Source organism: Acyrthosiphon pisum, chromosome A1, assembly GCF_005508785.2.
Source record: "Acyrthosiphon pisum isolate AL4f chromosome A1, pea_aphid_22Mar2018_4r6ur, whole genome shotgun sequence".
Lineage (NCBI taxonomy): Eukaryota > Metazoa > Arthropoda > Insecta > Hemiptera > Aphididae > Acyrthosiphon > Acyrthosiphon pisum.
In genome coordinates, this window is record NC_042494.1 from 161,568,713 (window position 1) to 161,584,146 (window position 15,434).

General features: G+C 29.4%; 1 protein-coding gene across 1 annotated transcript in view; it reads right to left on the reverse strand.

Moving 5' to 3' along the window:
• Positions 1 to 5,394: 5,394 nt before the first annotated feature.
• Positions 5,395 to 15,434, reverse strand: part of LOC100165800 (hippocampus abundant transcript 1 protein) — a 16,839-nt gene continuing 6,799 nt past the window's right edge. The window contains exons 2-7 of the mRNA XM_001949522.5: positions 12,573 to 13,994; positions 7,344 to 7,445; positions 6,785 to 6,922; positions 6,624 to 6,707; positions 6,354 to 6,510; positions 5,395 to 6,139 (exon numbers count right to left, since the gene is read on the reverse strand). Of these exons, the coding sequence (XP_001949557.2) occupies positions 6,013 to 6,139; positions 6,354 to 6,510; positions 6,624 to 6,707; positions 6,785 to 6,922; positions 7,344 to 7,445; positions 12,573 to 13,425 (1,461 nt within the window). The 5' untranslated portion in view covers positions 13,426 to 13,994 and the 3' untranslated portion in view covers positions 5,395 to 6,012. The remainder of the gene's footprint in view (positions 6,140 to 6,353; positions 6,511 to 6,623; positions 6,708 to 6,784; positions 6,923 to 7,343; positions 7,446 to 12,572; positions 13,995 to 15,434) is intronic.

Below are 15,434 nucleotides of genomic sequence, written 5' to 3' on the forward strand. Positions count from 1 at the left end.
CAAATTTATTCTACACAAAACATTCAACTAAAAATTAATATGCAAAAATTCTCCATCCAATATTTTAATGTCCGCAGGTTAACTCAATAAAAAATATTGATTTTTTTTGTAATTCTTTAAATATTGTTTATGGCAAATGTTTTAAGAAATACATAACAAATAAGGTACCTACTATAATAGTTCAATAGAAGCGTAATAAATATCTTGTTTTTATTTCATCTTGTTTTTATTTTATAAATTTAAATATTATAATGTATGATATTAATACCAAATAATACCTATTTCTTCATTTATTATTATTATTATTACTATTATTATTCTTGTTATTTATATTATTATTATTGTTATATATAAATCACCGAAAAGTACTTAGATAATATAATATTATATACATATTATTATAGAAAAAAAAAACTGTAATTGGAATTTATTTCCGTAATAAAGAAAATATTATTATTATTATAAACAAAGCGATAGAAATTAAAATCCCATTTTTAGTGGTTTTTTGTAATTTATCGGTGGTCATTAAATAACTATTGAGAAAATCGAAAAATGACCTTTTTAAAGTAGGTACCTACCATCTTGATCCAATTTGCTAAAAGATAAGATATTTTAATGTTAAAATCGAAGCACTCCTTCTGGTAGAAATGTTGTATACAGGATAGAAAAGAAATAAACACCATTGTAAAACCACTAGATCCCTCGCTCCGCTCAGAATCTAAAAGTGAGATGTGATTAAGTACCTATATTTTGATGTCATTAATGAAAATGCGATCATAAAATTCAATAACGATAAAAAAATGTAAATGGATTTTTTTCTAAATTTGTCATTTGATGATGGTCAAAAAACTATTGTTTATATATAGTTTATACACGTATTTTATACCTATTTTGTTGTAGGTAATTCGAAAAACTTTATTCGAAGATATAATTTTGTACATTAATATTTACCATACACAGTGAAATTCTCAAAATTTTATGTAGATTAAAATATGTATAGTCTATTATAGTTTATATTCTATAACATTGTTCTATGCTAGTGATGATCAAAATTGGTCTTGGTCTTGCATTCTTGCAATTTTTTTTTCCCGAAAACACATTAGTGTACCTATCTAGATTCGAGGAAATGGCAATTATTGAAAAAAAGATTAAAAATATAATGAGAATTAATATTACAAAATAACAGTTGTTGTATACCTACTAATTAAGAATTACTGAAAAATTATTTTATTTTCCCAAAATCGATAAAAACGTCGAAAGTTGCCTTGCTAATAGAATAATGTATGTCCATAACACACCTTTACTTTGAATCGAATATACTAATAATTGCTGAAAGTCATTACGGACTATGGTGGGTATCATTTTAATAGGAAGTACGTTTTTATTTTCGTTCGTTGCTTGTGTGATTTTTCTGTACTGGACATTGTGTTCTTAAAATATTATAATTAATATTATTTATAAAATACTTTTATAATAATAATTACTGCATGACCACGGCGTGAACAGGAAGACCTGAAAAATGAAATAACTTTTGTTCGAAAGATATATTAATTGATATTATCTTATAATATAATATATTATTTTGTTCTCAGTATTTTTTCATTTTTCCTTTTACATATAATTTATTGAGTTGTGACTTGTACATACTGCATATATCTATAACATTTTTTATTGTTAGCTCATTAATCTAACAATTATGTGTTTTTTTAAAATTTTTTTTTTTTTTTTGTCTTTTTCATCACTTTTTGGGACAGTAACATTATAACAATGCTTCGATTTTCTTCAACAACATCCTTTCTGGTAGGAAAGTGAATCTGGTTGGTAATTTAAAAGGATAAAAATTAAAAAATTCCCATACATAATATGGAACGTTTTTTTTTAAAGTACCTATTTAAAGTTCAGATTTTGACAAAATTTAAATAATCTCAAACATTTTCAAATATTATTTTGTAGTTAATAAATTATAAAATGTTCAATTTTTATAGCTAATGATTGAAAATTTAAAACAAGAATTTTCATAAATAGTTCATGCTGTAACAAAAAAATGATATGTAAACACAGTTATTTTTTACAGACATTTTAAATTAAAATTTGGATGAAATTACAAATAAAATCAAGAATAACGATTTTAGTAATTTTTGTCATTTAAAAACATTATTCGTGGGTATATGAAACATTTAGACTTTAGAGTATATTATTATATTTTATAATTTATACACACAATGACATATTTTTCAAATGTAGTTTTTTTGGCAAAAATGAATTCAGCTTACAACTGTTGTATTAATATCTAATTGTAAAATAAATTACTTTAACCACAATAATATCATCTAATATACTATTAGTAATAACTAATAAGGCTAACAGACCGTCAGTTGGAAGAAATATGGTATATATTTACTAGGAAAGGGGTGGAAAGTCTTGTTTCATAATATGCAACCTAGGTATGTAATTTTGATTTTGAGGGGGAAAGGGTGTCGAGCGAATTTCCAAACTGTACTTGCTTTTCACACAAAATATTGTTTGAAAAAGTGAATTTTTTTATCAAGGTGGTGGGGAAATCGGCTGTTGCTGATATTTGGACATACGTAGGTATGGTTCCAAAAAACCGGTTAAAACCGCGGTTTTCTCATTTCTAAACACCGGAACTGGAACCGGAACCAAAAGCTTTAAAAAACCGTTTTCAAAACCCAAACCGAAACCATAGAATTGAAAAACCGTTCTTGTACCGTTCTTGAAAAACCGATTAAAATTATAAGCTAATGTCGGTTCTTTGAATTTCATTAAGTTAATTATACTATTTGTAATTCTAGTATTTTTATACGAAGAAATTATTATGTTCGGATTTATTGATAAAATCCCGCGATGCAATAAAATTACTGAGTATTACGAAATATTAATATATATAATATATATTATTATTTATTACTAAATTTATGATTCAAAATTGCAAATACAAATAATATAGTGTGATGTTATTGTAATATACAATTAAATATTAATGTAATCGATAATGATCTCAACCATAATATGACAACATAATATTATATCGAATGCAAAAGTAGGCAAAAGTAGTTAATAACCCGAAATTAGTTCTGCTGAACGTAAATTTGTGATATCGTATATTGTACACTAATTATACAAAGTAGCCAAATTTCAGGGCTTTAGACTCGACCCTTATAATAGTTAATAGATAATACAAATCGAGTCTACAGTAATTAGATAGGAAAATAAAATGGAAATTTTTAAAAACCGTTCCAAAAACCAAAACCGAAAATTTTCTAAAACTGTTCTTTAAACCGATAAAATATTTGAAAAAACTTTTTTGAAACCGAAACCAAAACCAAAAAATTTTAAAAACCGATTTTAAAACCTAAACCAAAACCAGAAAATTTAGAAAACCGTTCTCAAGAACTAAAACCGTGGTTTTTTTATTTTTGCGGTTGACGAATATTCCACAAAACTTTATAACTTGGCTGGGAAACTTACAAGAATGGTAAGTTAAATTTATGAAATGTCAAAATTTACTAGGAAAGGGAATATCTGAGCATAAAAAAAATATCGTGATTTAAATCTATAATATGTACAAATTTCTAACCTAACCTGAACTAAATGATGTTAAATTACTATACTTACTTTTCGACGTCGAGTGATTACACTCGTAGTTTTATCTACATCGTGTCCACTGTACATTACCAACAATATTTTATATTTCATCCTCGCTGTGGATTGTGGTTATAAACTTTGAAATTTCAAAAAAGCGGCTAAGTGGATCATACTCTGCTGCACATTAGGTGTCGTCTAGAGAATTAATAATAGGTACATCCAAGTAGATACCCAACTAATTATTATTGAAAAAACAATAAAGTATATATAATCATTATAGAGTACCTATATATAAATTATTATTCATTGGCACTGAATATAAAGTATCAAGAAAATATTAATGAATTACACACATAATAAGTTAAAGATTGATAATAGTGGAAATGTGAAGTGGGACTATAGTATTTTAGAGTGATGACTATAGTTCCCAAAAATTTCCTCCATGTTACGTTCATGGTCATTGGTTCAGATCAGTGGCGTATTTACGGGGGGGTCTAAGAGGTTCGGACCCCCCCCCCCCCATTGACTCGTGTTTCGTACATGTTAAATGTTGTATTTTTACATGGTTAAGATAAACTAATTTTATCATACGATACGAAAGATTTTGTAAAACAATTTCGAAGCTTCAGTTATCAACATTTTCAATTAATATCATGATTTTTTTTATTAGTTTGGTACCGAAAATGGTTGCAAAATACCGAGTTCATTTTTTAATTCAAATATTTTGTAGTCTTGTACATTGCCAGTATCTACAGCCACTCCACAGAGATCCTTTTCAACCTTAAAAAGGTTGAAAAGTTATCTAAGATCAACTATGAATAAAGTAATGTATTTTAGGAAATATTTTTATAAAAGTTATGTTATGACATAACTATATTAGATCCTGAGCGGAGCGAGGAAGCTATTGGTTTTACAATGGTGTTTATTTTTTTTTATCCTGTATACATAATTTCTACCAGAAGGAGTGCTTCGATTTCAATATATAGTACCTTATCTTTTAGAAAATTGGATCAAGATGGTACTTTAAGAAGGTCATTTTTTGATTTTCTCAATAGCTATTTAATGCCACTGGAAAAACCACCGAAAAATTACGAAAAACCGATTTTAATTTCTAACGCTTTGTTTATCACCATAGAAACGAATAAAAATTATAATATCCAATATTAATTCAACTTACCTACATGATATAATAAATAATAACAATATAAAATATCCAGACTGACAAACCGTCTCCACTCGTTTTTATTATACAATTATATCATTGAATTCAAGTTTAATACAATCCTTTATACATTGATCCACTTGTAACCTACTATACAGCAGAGCGACATCTACTTACCCGCTTTTTTTAAATTTGTTTTGTATATATTATTATTATTTAATAATTAAAAACTCAAACATTTCAAATCGTCTTATACATAATATGGTATATTTATTTAATAAAGGGTGGTAATAATTTGGTGGTTAGGGTGTCTTTGCCCCCCACAGTTCTGTTTTCTGAAAATTATCTGGTCCCTCCCCATAACAAATTCCGAAATACGCCACTGGTCCAGATAGATGATATTTAATTATATTTAATTATATTTATTATTTGATACTAATTTAGTCCGATCGTGTTGATCGTGTTGGCGCAGTACTTTTGAGTGAGTGGTGACTACTTAATATATTGAGACGATGATAGCAGTGCTATCTACCGCCGTATCTGTTGATCGTGACTGTTGCATTTTTAGCCGCTAGATAACAATGTCCAATACGTTTTTATTATATTATAATTAAAAATTTGTTTGATCACTGACAGCACTATATATTTATTTTAAAATATTTATATAAAGATATAAGAGATAATTGATTAGTAGAATAATTATCTTGATGAAGATAAAATATTATACAATATACAATCATAGATCGTAGTATAATATTAAGGTATATGATATAAATCAGTAATTTTTATCTAGATAAAATTTTTTTTCTATTACTCATCATTTGTTACTTATCAGTTAAAATAAAACCAATAAGTGCTGAAATATTGTAACGTATGAAGTACAAATCTAGACCTCTCTAAACGGTTGTCCGACTGATAGTTTTTAATTTATCAACTACGTATAGATATAAATTAAATATTTTATATATTATTTCTAATAAATATAAAATATGAATTACAATTATTTAAAAATTTGATTTTTGATTATATTCTAACATACCTAATAATATAATATAATATGATAATATTTACATAGTGTATACATGAACAATAAGTGATAATTTTCTTAAGAGAACATAAGTTAAATTAAGATATTGAATCACTTTATTATTATTATTATTATTATAATATTATTATACCTATATTAAAATATTATACATAATAAGTCTTACAAACGTTTTGTTATTGTTATAAGTAATATCCCACTAAATATGGTAACTAATTACGTTGCGGTCGTTGATTGGTGCGATTTCGTTATTTGGTTTTTTATTTTCATCATGGACGTTGTCGACAGTGTACGATTTTTGGTTTCCGTTTAAGTAATATATCAAACTGAAAAAGTGAACCAAAAATATATAGTAAAGCCATCGTCTTAATCATTTTTTAATTACATGATTGTTAATTGCATGTACAGAGAAATCACAAGTATAAGATAGTTTAATCTATGCGTAGGTAGGTACCTATTATATCGCACATATAGATACAATTTATAATAAAAACTGAATAAACAGATAAAATAATAATGAACAAATAGGTAGGTACTTACTAAAAAATGAATATGAGCGGAGTTGTTAGGACAATACTGATTATAAAAAATGCGCTGGGCATCGATTCAAATGTATGGTTGTAAATAAAATTGTATAATGGTAGAAATCCACTTTTCATCGTACTTTCCATCAATAATTTCACTGAATTCATAGCACCTGGTGCAACGTATACATAAAAAACTGTGTTAAAGTTGAACTACTTGAGATCGTAAACATGTCTATAGTAGGTAGTTAATTTCATTAATATATATATCATATTATATAATCACCCAATTCATCAGATCCAACGCATTTTGAAGCTATAGAACTAGTTAATGCCAAAGCTGCACCCCTAAAGAGTTCTAACGGTGGAACTGTAAAATTACAAATTATTATTTTATTATTTTAACACAGTCGTTGCACCATTTCGATTTTTTGCGGTAATACTTACCTAAAAATAGTTGCCATGATTCGGAAACTAAAAAGAAAGCTACCGCAGCTAAAAGATCAAATACCGAAGCAATCGTACCAATTAACGCATCGTTCATTCGAAACTTGTAGCTTAAAATGCCTAGTGCAAACAATGTGCCTGTAAAAACAAACTATATTGTAAATAAAATAATTATAATTTATTATAGTGTTTATAGAATATAAACAATAACGATAATTTGTTATATTTGTTATTGTTGTTTAAAAATTAAACAACAATAAAATATTGTAATAAAATACAAAATATACATAAATTATAACTGATTAAATGACTCACAAATTACAGCATATTATATTATTAAAGTCAATAATTTTTACTAGAATATAATAAGCAATAAAAAAATATTTATTTTAATACATTTTTAATTTTGTTTTTCTTTCTGAAATATTATGACTGTTTTTATTGAATATGTTTTCGATATATTGTAATAATTTACAGATCGGTAATTATTAGATTTGCAATTTTTAAGTACTAGGTATCTAGATATTATTTATTAATTGTTATTATAACTTAAACTTACCTATTAATACGATGGACATCTGGTAAGCATTGAAAATACTAAAGTCTACTTCATTCCATTGAAATTTATACCTCAAATATAGATATAATACTGACATTTCTCCTAAAAATGTAATTTAATATTATTAAATTTATTATTTAGGTACTTATATTTCCCAACAATAAGTATTAAAATAAGTTTTTTTATAACCAAGTACCTACCTACAACGTTGAACAAATATAATAGGTTTGTTTGTTAGATATTTTTTTATTAATTTCAGTACCTATTATAATTTGATAATATGTTTAAGACACAAATAGTGAGTAGCGTATCCTATAAAGGATTTTTTCAAGGTGGCGGACATACAATTTTTAATATACATGAAGTATATTACACCTATTATATTCATATTATTATTAATATACATGTTATATTATTGCGTACAAAATTTGGTCCTTAAAGGGGGGGGTATGACCCCCCCCCATTCCCCCTCTCCTCGTAGATATGCCACTGCAAATAGTAAATATGTTTCTTAATTATTAATTTGTAACATCATATTTTTACTGCGTGTTTGAGAAAACCCAAAGTTTAATAAGTATTTAGGAGTTACAATTACTAACAACAACGACTGGAACACTGAAATAGTCAGTGGTATACTCAAAGCGGAAAGAGCTTTCTTTGCACTGATTAAATATTTCAAATAAAAACTATTCCCTAGAGGCACAACAATACCCATGTATATGCCTATTATAAGACAAACATTAACCTATATGTTTGTGAAGTTTGTCCGATGACAGTGCAAACTAAACGGAAATTAGAAGTTTTGGGAACAAAGTGCTAAGAAAAATATTGGGCCCCGTGTTTGACAATACAATAAATGGATGGCGAAAAAGGAAAAACGCGGAAATAAGGGAAATCACCAAAGTGCCTTACATAACAAGCCACGCGAAGTGACAAAGAATCCAGTGGCGGCTTGGACAGAATACGAGAAGAGAAGAAACCTGTATGTAGGTATGCGGAATTTGAGTACAAAACAACAGGAAGGATACCTAGAGTTAGGCCTAAGAAACGATGAATTGACGGAGTGCGTCCAGATCTAGATAATCTAGATGCAACGGAATAGGAGGACAAAATCCACAATTGTGAATATTGGAGGTTGGTGACGGTGGCGGCTAAAACTCTTACAGAGTTGTAAGGCTACATAATAAAGCAGAAGAAGAAGATGAACAATATTATATTTTAGTTTTCACTAATTTAATATCAATTATCTACTGGTTTTGCGTATTAAAAAATTAATCTAAAGAACTATATTAGATAAACAACTATTTACTAATTTGATTTAATGACAGTGGAAAATATTATTTTAATAACAATGTTTTTATACCCGAATAAAATATAACAACGATAATAATTCATAAGACTATAGCCAAATCGTAATGACGTCATATTTGTTATAATCTGTAGTTCTTGAATTTTACAAAATGTTTTGTAGGTATTGATAATTTTAAACGATTTATGTCATTCACAATAAATTATTGAACTATGAACAATTATATTGTAATCAAAGAACATTGACAAACAATAAAACCTTATTGATTCTGTTTTAGTTTTTTGTCAACATCTTTAAATTGATCTTTTATCAAATGTATTGGATAAAAAAAAAATTACAGTAGTTTATGTTGTATACAAATAATTCGTATAACTTTTCGTATTAGTTACGTATTTAATTCAATTTATAAATGCCGGTCAGAATATCAATAAGAAAATCAATCGCATGGCACCTAAATCCTAATATAATATTGGACCGAATATACCGGACGTGCTAAATATTATCAATCTAATTACATATGACCATTCACCATTTCACAATGAAAAATAACTATTACCTTTAGGTACTTAGACTTTTAACATAAATCTAATTAAAATCAAAGGAATTTGGTAGGAACATTATCAATGTACCTATATATTTTTCATAATTATAATTTATATTTGTATACGAAGTATCATAATTGATTTATAATTAATAAATTGTAGATCGGGTTATTTCCTCAAGGCATACCTATACCTAATATAATGTGTACATTAAGTGAATTAATGACTAAAGTTTTATGTAGCACATTTTTGATCGAAAGTTTCGACCATCTTGTAAAACTATACAAACAATCTTTCGAAACGACCTTAACTTAAACGAGATGCTTACATACTCGTTTTTATCGAATTAATTTTATTTTTTATGACTCATCGAAATGTCCTTTGCTTAGACACACGTATCAACGTATAATATAATATTATCAATTATGTGATATATATTTATATATATTATATATATTAACAATGTATATTGAATAATAATAAATAGTCTACCTGAGTTTTTTAAAATTTTTTTAAAGATAACTCGTCCATAATTTTAGTCCTTGTAAAGTGATGATCAAATACTTATCGTTTTTGTTGATGGATATATATATGAATATGAAATTAATTATGTATGAGCAATGGGCATATTTTAAGAAGATAAAATTAATGAATAGTATAGCAATGACCAGGGGTACACAGAAAATATAAAATAATGTATTATATCAGTGGGCTGTGGCTGCACTATATTATATTATATTCTGATAAAATGTAGCTGTGTTATGTAACTTATAGGTAATAGGAAGTAGGTAGGTAATATATATAATATAATATAGCAACAACTTACACACATTTAAAAGCCATAAAATATATTTTATATTATGTATTAGTATACAGTAAGTTAAATGTAGCATTAATTATATACAGCTTGTTTTAAATTGAAATGTATTATTTTATGAAATTCTAATTTATTATGTTTATAATAGTTTTATCATTCCTTTAGATTTTGAGCGGAGTGATGAATGTATTGGTTTCATGAACTTTTAACACTAAAAATGCTTCAATCTTCAATTTTATTTAAATTTTAAATTTAATCTAGTTGGTACTTCGTGTAAACAAAAGTAAAATTTCCCAATATTTTTCAAAATAATCAGGACAACAGAAATTTTTAATCTTAACACATACTTCTATTCTTAGAACTAGACTATCCTACTCAATGACGATGTATACTAGAAATTTACTATATAGCAGAGCGAGCTCTTAGGTTTTTTAAAAAAATATTTTTTTTTTTAAAACGATTTATAATCTCTGTGGAATAATGGCTGAAGCTAATATGTACATTTTGTTAATTTTTGAATTACCATTTAAATTGTTTGGAAATCGTATATTTCAAGTGGTGGCAAAATATGATATGTCTCTATTATGTGTGTGGCGTCATATATGTGCAAAGACCAAAACTGATATGTCATTATTTGAAAATATATGTACCGGAAAAACTAGTTCAGAAAATGTACATATCAACTTCTGCCAATTGCCATCATTCTACAGATCTATACTGTTACAACAAGTATAATAAGTACCTACATTTGATAGTTAATTGGTATAAGTGACAAGAGGTTAACATTTATGGGTAGGCACTCAGCAGCGGATTTTTGTTTTATTAGGTATAATAGAAAAATTCAAAAATCTACAATATGCATTCATGTAGTTTCTAGTTAGGTATCATACAACAAGAAAATTTGATGTGCAATTATAGTTGGACTTTGTGGAGTGAGAGTAAAGAATAACCTATGACACTAATCCAAAAATGTGATCACTTATAAACCATCGTATTATATTATAGTATGTAGTTCTATTCTGCCTTTTGAGTCTGTATCGATAGATGCATTATTGCATTCCAATGTTGTGTTGTCAAATTTAAAAAAAGTAAGTAAAATATGTTATACCTAATATTATGCTTTATGGAATATTGTTAACAACCATATGTTTGGTTAACACCTGTTGTTGATATAAGGTAAATATATGAGTGACCTTGTACACGTATGTTTAATAGATAATTTACAAATTTCCTAATTTCCTAATTTTGGTTTTTAAGTTTGATGGAGTGCCTACTTATATTTTGGATTTTTAAATTTTAAAAATTAACACTTAATTTTTAATTTTGAGGCCGAATACATTTAGTAAAAATGTTAACCTACAGCTGTTATTTAGGATACTATAATAGTTAAATGTTTAATTATACTTAGAAAGGTACAATTTAAGACTACCAAACGTTTAACGTGTATAGATTGTACTCTAATACTATTAGATAACACTTGTATTATAGCCTGCTATATACAATATTATAATACTAATTATTATAGGCATAATATGTATTAAGCGATAATCAAATATCAATCAAGTCTTAACCTTAAACGAATTGCACTTGAAAAAAAAACTATTTGTTCAAATACTGACTATGATAATTTGGTATGTACATTGAACGTAATTCCATTAAATTTCAGCTGGTGAAAATTTTTTATTGATTCAATAATCATAAAACAAATTAAGTCATATTTAAAGCCAATCGATTTGCTCGAATACTAGCTTTTTGTATTTGATAACATTTACAAATATCAAAGTCTGTATATTATTTTAAACACTGTACCTAAGTCTGTAACATTGAACTAGGTATATAAAAATGTTATTATAATATATATTACAATGGTCTGTATATAAATTATACATAATAAAAAATTTTATTTTGGAAAATGTAGTCAAGACTAAGGTTATGAATCATAATGGCAAACGAACGTAGTCTTTGAGAAGTGGTTGATTCTTAATTTTCTTTAATATTTAAGGGTGGGTTGGTGGGTGTGAAAGTGAAAAACAATATTATTTACTAATTAATAATTATATAAAATAGTAATTATATAGTAATACTAGTAGTATTTATGATTATTATAAATTGTTGGTGCGTGGGTGGGTCAACTTGAGGCGCTTATTGGTTATTTTACGTTCGTTTCGCTACCGTAACTATGATGATCACAACGGCTATCGGGATATAATAGATAGGCAAGTGATAGCTATATTATAACATAACGTTGTTTTGTTATAAATTGTTCAATTGTGTTACCATTTATAAAAAAATTAAACAAATCAACGAAACGATATTGAATTTTAATAGGATTATAATTTATATAGTTAGTTCAGTTTCTGCAGGTGAAAAAGCATATTATCATTACACCTGTTACATAATACCAGGGGGTGCCAATGCTATCAGGTGATTACGCCACTGGGTGCATACTATCGTAACACTTAACTGTCCACCCCTCTCCTGCATAATATTATATTATGTTGAGTAGCTATGTAAGTAAGCATATTTTATAGGTACGTTAAAATATATGGTGGGTAACTCACCCTCCAGTGGCACGCACGTGAGCGGCGCGCACACGAACACGACTAGGCACAGGAGCAGCTTGCCGTGGCCCGGACGCGTCTTGGCCAGCACGCGGTAACAGTTGCGAAGCACGTCCAACGGGTTGACGGCCCGGACGACGTCCTGGTACAGCGGCAGCTGGTCGGCGGTGTTTGACGCTCGGCGCAGGGCACTGCCGCCGTCGTCGATGAATACGAACGTGAGGGCGAGTGCGGTCAGGCCCAGGACGATGGACACCACGTATGCGGAGGCGAAGCCCACGTTGACCACCACGAACCCGTAGACGAGCATTCCCAGTATGCCACCCACGGCTATGGTGCCGCCAACCACGCCGTACTTGACCGTCCGCCACTCGTCTGTGGTCGTGTCGGCCACGTACGAATTGATGCCGTTGAACAGCATCGGTGGGCCGCCGGTCAGTGACAGCGCGGCGGCCTGTGCCGCGGCCGTAATTGCCGGCGACACCGACCACACGATGGTGCAGTACAGTGACAGAGCGTCCGCCAATATCTGACCGGCGATCGGCAGAATGACCAGTGGCCGGCGGCGGCGGTTGTGCCGGTCGCTCCACGTGCCCGCGGCCATGGCCAGCGCGATAGGCACCAGGTGCTGGACGAGCGCTTTCCAGCCGTTGATCGGCGCCACCACGTGCTGCGCGGTCGCCTCGTCCTGGCACTTCGAGCCCACTCGGGCGGCCATCGCGCCCGTCGGGTCGCACGCCTTGTACAGCAGCAGGTTGGTGCTCAGGCACCCCGAGAACACCATCGCGACGAAGTAGAAAAACACCACCGGTTCTACGGACACGTGGGCCGCCAGGCCGCGTATAAACGACATCGCCCTCTTGCACTACAAGACGTGTTGTAGGTGGTGCACCGCACCAGCCAAGATCGATTTATCGTTACACGTCACACGGGCATAACGTTGTCGTGTAAATTAATAATTGTGGTGATGCGTGCAATAAGGACGTATACGAAACGTGACCGCTCGAGTGGGTGTCCGCGGTTCGACTGAACTATTTCGATGAGTGATATTGTTGTTGTTGATGCTACAGTACTAATAATATGCTCTCGATCTCGCGGTAATCACCGGTGGTCTTAACAACGATCAACTTTTTTTTTTATCGAAAACGCGTTCACATTAAACGTTATCGTTTGGCGGCGGCGGCGGTGATCATGACGAGTATAATATAATTTATTATACATAATTATTATGCGGGAGTGTGTGTGTGAGAACAACGATAAGAAATTAAATCGAAATAAATCACATTTCAATTTGATCGAAGTGCCGTTATCTCGATCTCGTTCAAATCATAATAAGTTTATTTATTTTTACGAGTTCGTTCAGCACTTACATAAAAGCCGACCGAATAGTATTATTGTTTACGAATAGTTGTTGATTTTCACCTGCGAAAAAAAATAACATAACAATTAATATTACTATATTATATAATAGTAATAACATTATAATATTTGCTTAATTATTATTTGATTAATACACCGCTGATCTGTTTCAAGTGTGCGAATAATCGAACTTATAATATAGATAGAATTAGTTATTAATATACCGTCGACTGTCGCATAGATTAATTGAGTATATTTTTAACTGTGTGGCGTATCATATTATGATAATAATATACATAATATTCATGTTGACATTTTCGTTTATTGCTGTATTATTATATTGTAATAAAAAAAAAAAACCAAGGAGGAACAGAACATCCTTCACGAGTTGGAAGCGTGCTGAACCAAACATAATATTATAGTTGCTTGTTTTGTGTATCAGTCGCGACTACAATTATATCATAATAAACGAGTATACACATAACAATGAATGATATTATCATGTCCAAATGTCTAATCAATTTCAACGTGTTAAAATGTACATTATCATTATAATACAACTACGATGGACACATATTATAATCGTGGTGCATACAATAGCTCGTATGATTGTTAAATCATAATTGATACTACGTAGTACAACTACACTACTAAGTTATTATCAGTGGCATGCCACCCAGTAGGAGGGTTAGGGGTTATACCCCACTCCATCGTCCCATAATGTACTATTACTTATAACATCACTCACCCACCATCGAAAAGTCCTGGGCACGCCACTGGTTATTATTATTTATAATATTTAATGGAAATTAAATAATATTGATTTGATGTCTATAATCGAGCCAGATCAAAGAATACCGCCAAATCACGTTGGCGCAACATTTTTCGAAAAGAACTTGTTTGCTTAAACTGATTTTTATTCCTATATATCAAAATTCGAAAATATTCACAATTACGTAGGTATATTAGGCTATAGTATTGTAAATATATTTTATAATAATAAAGTGTAAAAACAATTCATTGTGTACCGTACTAAATACTAATTGTTACCTAACCTATGTAATTTGGACGCAGAACGATCTTTTATAGTTTTACAACTACATATGTATAATAACGACATTTTACAACAAAATTGATAGTATTTATTTTTTGACATTTTGGAATAAGATTTGTTCAAAAAACAAAGACAATGACAATGAGTAAAATATAACTAATTTCATAGTTGATTTGAGCATTTTGATTTTAAGAATAATTAGGTCATTAATATTATTTAATTCGACTGATCGAAGGTTAATATTACTCGTTATAATTCAATAAATTGTTTATTGTTTTATGGTTTTTTTTTTTACATTTAACTTAGTGATAATTTGTAGTTGACCTAATTATAATTGATTACCTAATATATATATCTAGTATAAGATACTCGAGAAAGGTCTTAAACCGTCCAATCTTCATCATTTCAAAACTATCTATTTCACGAACTTGCATATTTCATAATAAAAA